We start from the raw sequence: 6,192 nt of genomic DNA on the forward strand, positions 1-6,192 counted from the left end.
ATGATTCACTGATCGCTATTCTGATGAAGCAGGCCAGTGTGTAAAACTAGCCAAGATACGCAGGTAGGTGGAAGAGAGACTTTAATAATGCCTCATCTCCCTTAAGAGGAAATGGAATTGGGTTTGCAGAACTCTATCCAACATTTGCTGTTTAGGGGATAGTAGAAGCCACTTTAAGCTAATGCTTGCTTGGGAGGCGACTCCCAAAGCCGACCACAAACAAGCAACCTGTAATGAGTCAGCATTACTCTTCTTGATTAATGCTTTTCCAGAAAAACCCCTTCCCATGCTCACTGCAGATCCTTTGCTCTCAAGCACAGCTGGAAAAATGAGGTTGGTTTCTTTTTTTAAGTTAAGTTTATTTAGCAATAGATGTATATACAAGTGACAGATGCCCCCACGGCATGAGACATGCACGAAGCAGTGAGGGCTACAAGTGGCCTTTCCTCATGGTGCTGCCATCCCACTCTTCATAGCAGCGATGCCAAGAACAGAAGACGTGAGATGAGACGCCAATTAGTCCACACGGCAGAACCTTTGGGCAGAGACCTGCCAGCAGCTGATGTTAAAACAAGCGGGCGCCATAGCCAAATGTCTGTTTAATGCCCTCAAAATAGTAACGCTGCCAGCCTTGCCGTGTTCGCTCTTCCTCACTGGCAGGAATGCCCTTGCCTTCCAAGCACACTTCCGTCTCACCACCTTTATCAATGAAGTTCAAGGTAATGGTTGCAAAGTGCCCTAAAAGAACCAGAGCAAGCCCCTGCATCAGCACTGAGCATGGAGGAGTCCAGCCAAGCAAATCACTGAGATGCTCTCCCATTACCTAGCACCACATAAGAAAAGTTGACTCGCCTTCTCACTGCTCTGGGGAGCACAGTACTTTCTGTGGAGCCAGACTGGCTTTCACAGACCGTCCCTGGTAAACAGCTCTTCTGTTCATGGCCTACATGACAACTGCCTGCCTGTCTTCCAGACGCAGTAGAGCAGGGCATTCTCTTTATGCTACCCAGCTCATGGCCAGATTTGCAGCACACTACCCTGGAGGCTGAGCATGCTGCTTCTTTGCTGCTTAAATTCCTGTCTGCTTCCAGGGAAATGGATGGGACTGGAAGTTTAGCAGCAGTGTATGGTCCCTAGCACCACCCACTGTGGAATACGAAGCTGTGAGATCACTACGCGGTATCTGTACCAGTGCAGGCTCCACAATGCTGCCTCCTACCCCAACCAGAGCCCAACCATGGTATTGAGGCCTAGATTCATCTAGCTACAGACAAGGGCTGTAACTCTGTGGTCCAGCTCTTGAGGCTACTTACCACCTGGCCAAGATTTAAATCTCCACTTCATAACAAGCTGCTTCTCTGGGACCTAGGAAAGGGAAGAATGGAACATGCAGTGAGGGAGCCAGCTATTCAACTACACCCACAATCTGAGTCAGCAAGTGCCCAAAGCTGAGCATAACCTGAAGCTCATTCAAGAAACCCATAAGTAATACAAGGCATAAAGGAGGAGGAGAAGATAAGCAAAGACTTGATCTTGGACAAGTGGCCAGTTAGGGGTAGAACCAGGAAAAGAAGTCAGACCTCCTTCCCAGTCCTGAGTGTTCTCTGGTAAGTCCCACTACCTTTCAGCAGTAACTGGATCTTCACTACCAAGATGGATTGTAGGGGAACAGCAGTCAGCAGGGAGGGTTTCATCTTTGAGGAAGGTGTGATACAGATCAGATGACTCAAAGGCTGCTGGGCAGGAAGGGCCTGGCCACAGCACACCTTCAGAATAAGATGCAGCTGCCCAGGCTGGTACTCACTAGGTTGATAAACTCTCCACTGACGCTGCCCTCCAGCAGATGGAACTTCCCTCCCTTGTCAGCATCTACAGCTGCTGGTGCATGGGTGAAAGCCTGCACCATCTGCGGAGAGAGCAAACAGGATTAAGTACAGCACACAAGATCTGTCTGACCCAAAGCACTAGAACCCACCGCTTGGACACCACCTAAACTACACAATGGTTTGTGGAACAGGTTTCTGGGCCAAAACTGAAGGTCTGTGTTTACAGGATGAGGAAAAAAGAGAAGTATCTCGTCTTTCCAGCCACCTGCTGAAGAATCTGAGGCAAACTGACAGGCCTCCTAGTCAGGAAAGCAGCAGCTGAGCATGCCATGCCATTCCAGCACTCCATGGACAAAAAGCATTTGGCTTTTCTCATGTGCCAGGGTGCATGGCAGAGGACTGGGTCCCTCATACTCACTATACACCTCCTATCAGTGCAAGAGACACATTATTTCGTAAGCAATTCTCTGCTATAAGACGGTGATCCAGTTAAAGCCTGGTTCTTAGGAAATGAGTTTTCAAAAGCTGGGGCAGGTGCTGGGGCAGGCACTAAGCCCTATGCAGAGACCCCATGCTTGCTGCCATATGCACTGCAACTGCTAGGACTGTAGATAGCTGCTCCCCTGCAGAGCAGGGACCAGAGCACGCTAGCGCACACAGCCTTATAAATAGTGCCTGAAGAGTGCTGGCTTGTGAATCTGTAGTTCATGTGGCAACTCCCAAAACCCTGCTGATCACCTGCAGAACCCTGCATAGGAAAATGGTTCAGGCAGGACCGGCCCTGTGGGACACGCCTTTATCTCAGATGCCATACTCCCCACTCACCCCCAGCAGAGCAAGACAGCCAGTGTGTTCAAGGCAGCTACTGTCACAAGATTCAGACCATCTCAGCAGCACGGGTGGGACACTGCTCTCTCAACTGCTGAGCAGACAAGGAAGTCACAGGTGGGACACACCTGCTGCTAGATCCATTATCAGCACCCGGGGTTTTCCATGCCAGCTTACCTCCTGGGTGATGAACACTCTGTAGAGCTCCTCAGGAGATGTTAGGAAAGTGTCTTTCAAATTGATTTTACAGGTGGGGATCTTGACTCCTATGGATTTAGGCTGAGGTGCCGCAGTGCTAGTATTAGCAGTGGTCTAAGGAAACACAAACCAGTGTTAAAGTGCATACTCGGTACTTACACAGCACTTTAGAAACATTTCCCAGTTTTTCCATAGACATGAGTCTGTTCCTTCATAGTCCAGGGAGAAGAGCAAGAATCTTATCAGAACAGCAAAGGCTGGCACAGATCTCAAGCATCATCTAGTCCAACCCCATATATGAGAGATACAGGATTTGCAGTTCCTGAGCCATGCTAGAAGGACACACATCCAGGGCATGTCCAGACGTGTGTGGACATTTGGTTCCCCGTGGACAACTAGCAGCTACTTGTGCTCAGGGAATGCCTGTGGCGCATAAGTTACCCTGGGGGCAGTAAGGGAGGCAGGGACCAGCACTGTGCTGGCTCCAGTAGTCTTACCTGGGGTCCTGGGGGCCTCCCGGGGCTGCAGCCACGGTGATCCTGCTGGGCAGAACCTGGCCAGTAGCTACAGCATGGCTCTGGGCAGCATGGCTCCACTTTTCAGCAGCGCATGCTGCCCTAGCATACGCTGCTTTTGGGTTTTTTTCCACAGGTTTTTTTGGCCCTTGGATATCCAGGCTTCAAAAAAAAACCATGGGGAAAAAACAAAACAGAGTAGCACATGCTCAGGCAGCGCACCCTTATGTGGAGAGCACTGGACTGTGAGGTAAGTGGTGCGCAAATGTGTTTGCAGCACCACATACTGCACGACTGCTCTCATCTGGACACACTCCCAGTCTCCTCTTATAAGCCTCCAATGAAGGAGATTCTACAGCTTCCTTGGATAACTTATTTCACTGTCCTATTGCTCTTACAAGTAAAGAAGCTTTTCCTAAGAACCAGTTTATGGCTGCTTTTATCCAGCTGCATCCAGACCTCCAAAATCAAACCTTTTGCTCCTCTGCTCTGGGCATCAGCTGTGGAGCTGGCTCCGTCTGCTCACCATTCACTGTGGGCAAGATCATGCCTTGGGTGAACTCTAAAAGGACAGAAATAGGCCAGTAAAACTAGTCAGGACTATGAGAATCTCTGAACTACTCAAAATACTACAAGCTGTCTAAGGCTGCAAAGTCTGACTCAACATAAGGTCATGACTAGGATGAGTTTATACAAAGCGAAGTCTGAGTTCTCCTGCCAACGCACCCATTTCTAGTCTATGCTGGGGAGGAAAGCAGAACCAAGTGAGTTTACCTCCAGCTGCTGAGCATGACAGGAAAATCCAAGTTCTAAGTTCATATAAAGCATGTGCAGTCTGGGAAAAAGCTTATTTAATTACACCAGCAAAACCTCACCAGTGATCTCAATGTGCCAGTTCAGTCCAAATCCGTGGGGATCTGGAAGCAAGATCTGTTCTTTAAATCTTGTTAGCATGTGGGAAGAGGAATGTATAACAAGAACTAGTAACCCAGGAGAGATTGAGTAAGTTAGATGTGAAGCGAGATTAGGCATTTTTTTTTTTGAGAGCTAAATGCTGAACTGCCCTCACACTGACCCACAAAATTGGTCAGTGTCCAAGTCCCTCTCTCTCACCATCTACATGTGAAAAAGTATCCCAAATTACCATCTCCACAGCTGGAATTACATGCTCAGCATTGAAGATACTACAACACTTGTTCTATTGACTCCTGGGAATACTGCATACAGAGCTACCACAATGTGTTGCAAACTGCAAAGCTGGGAGACCGGCTTATTTTAAGGAACTCCAAGAAGCCTCCTGCCCTGGGCCAGCTCATTCCCAACAGAGATGGAAAGATAACTAACGAGCGCTGCAACCACTCCCACTGCATGTCCTCATGCAGCAGCTGCAGGGCAGCCCCGACACGCTTCTTCCTCACAATCACTCACCTGATTTTAGGGTGCTGATGTATGTGCTCACTGCATCTCTGATCAGCCTTGTGCCCTCTTGCTTCATTAAGGCCAGCAAGTTTGTGTCAGGCTCATCTTTAACCAGCCCAACGCCAATCTGAATAGAAAGGACAAGCAGCTTGTGAACAAAGCCAAGTGTGCTGGGCCCCCGTGTGACTTGGCCTCAGGGCAGCACCTCTGCCTAGAAAGCTGCTCCCGCCAAAGCTACACGAGGAACGCTCTACTCAGGCTGCCTCCTGCACAAGCGGCTCGGGGCAGGCGGGCGCAGCCAGTCAGGTTTCCACGTGCTACGGCTCTGCCCAGCTGCTCTGCTGGCATAAATGCAGGGCGGCCCTGGCTGGCTTGTGGCCCAAGAGGCTTCACCTCTGGGGGGCGGTGGCCAGAGAGGCACCAGCCCCAGCGAAGTGACAGCCCCTACCTCCACCTCATCCACGTCGTTCTCATCCGAGAGGTTGGGGATCTCCACGTAGCCCTTGTATGTCACCCCTGCTGCCGATGTGCCTGCAGGACAGGAGGAGCCGCTCAGCACCGGCACCCACAGAGCCCCCGTCCCCCACCCTCCCCACGCCACCCCCATTCTCACCCGTCCAGGCCAGGCGTAGGCTCCACTCGTAGAAGAAGATAAGCTTGCCCTTGCGGTTGTTGATGGAGGCCTCGCCCTCGAGCCGACTCACCTCGGTCACCTCGCACGTGCCCTCAGCACCCCGCACGCGCACCCCCAGCAGCAGCGCGCGCAGCCGCTCCGTTGACCAGTTGGACGCGTCGCGCTCTGTCCTGCGGGGGGGGGGGGGCAGCGGACAGGGGTCAAGCTCGGGGCCCTTCCCGGGGCACTACCCAGCGCCCCCCCTGGCCCCCGCCCCCCGCACCAGTGCCAGTTGTTGACGTTGGTGGCGTCGGCGCGCTGCTCCACGATCCAGCGCGGGTCTCCCTCGCCCCACTTGGCCATCGGGACCCGGACCCGCCGCTGCCGCTACCGCCGCCGCCGCTGTAGAATCTACTAGAAGCGCCGGCAGCCGCGCCGCCTCCCGGCTTCCGTCACCAGCGCGGATCCACTTCCGGCTCCTTTGCCAGCGCTTCAGGACGGGGCCCCGCCTCCTTCGGCCGCGCGCGTCTCACTCAGCCACAAGCGGACTTCGTTGGCCCTTCTGCCGCTCCGTAGAGTGGGGGCTGCGTAGGCCACGCCCCCGCGCGCAGAGGAAGCCCCTCGGGAAGGGGCATGACGTAGGAGCGTCGGAAGCCGGAAACGGCTGGGGGCCGCCGGGACGGGTAGTCCTCGCGGCCGCCTCCCGCGGAAAGGGGTTGGGGCGGCGGGACTGCGGCCCCCGTCGGGCTGTGCGGCGCGGGGAGCAGAGCGGGGCTGGCCTGAGCCCGGCGGC

At 53.2% G+C, this 6,192-nt stretch overlaps 2 protein-coding genes across 2 annotated transcripts in view; one reads left to right on the forward strand and one right to left on the reverse strand.

The window, feature by feature from the left end:
* Nucleotides 1–336: 336 nt before the first annotated feature.
* AHSA1 (activator of HSP90 ATPase activity 1) lies at nucleotides 337–5,858 on the reverse strand. The gene is made up of 9 exons (XM_019518734.1): nucleotides 5,683–5,858; nucleotides 5,400–5,590; nucleotides 5,235–5,317; nucleotides 4,796–4,913; nucleotides 3,841–3,929; nucleotides 2,832–2,966; nucleotides 1,805–1,906; nucleotides 1,314–1,365; nucleotides 337–738 (listed from the first exon to the last, which is right to left on the reverse strand). Exons 1-9 carry the CDS (start codon nucleotides 5,760–5,762, stop codon nucleotides 566–568), a joined length of 1,023 nt encoding a protein of 340 aa, XP_019374279.1. The 5' UTR covers nucleotides 5,763–5,858; the 3' UTR covers nucleotides 337–565.
* Nucleotides 5,859–6,032: 174 nt separating this feature from the next.
* VIPAS39 (VPS33B interacting protein, apical-basolateral polarity regulator, spe-39 homolog) overlaps nucleotides 6,033–6,192 on the forward strand; it is an 18,203-nt gene continuing 18,043 nt past the window's right edge. Inside the window, exon 1 of the mRNA XM_019519912.1 lies at nucleotides 6,033–6,037. Within this exon, the coding sequence (XP_019375457.1) occupies nucleotides 6,033–6,037 (5 nt within the window). The remainder of the gene's footprint in view (nucleotides 6,038–6,192) is intronic.

The sequence above is a fragment of the Gavialis gangeticus genome, unplaced genomic scaffold (assembly GCF_001723915.1).
Source record: "Gavialis gangeticus isolate Ggan-Ray unplaced genomic scaffold, GavGan_comp1, whole genome shotgun sequence".
Classification (NCBI taxonomy): domain Eukaryota; kingdom Metazoa; phylum Chordata; order Crocodylia; family Gavialidae; genus Gavialis; species Gavialis gangeticus.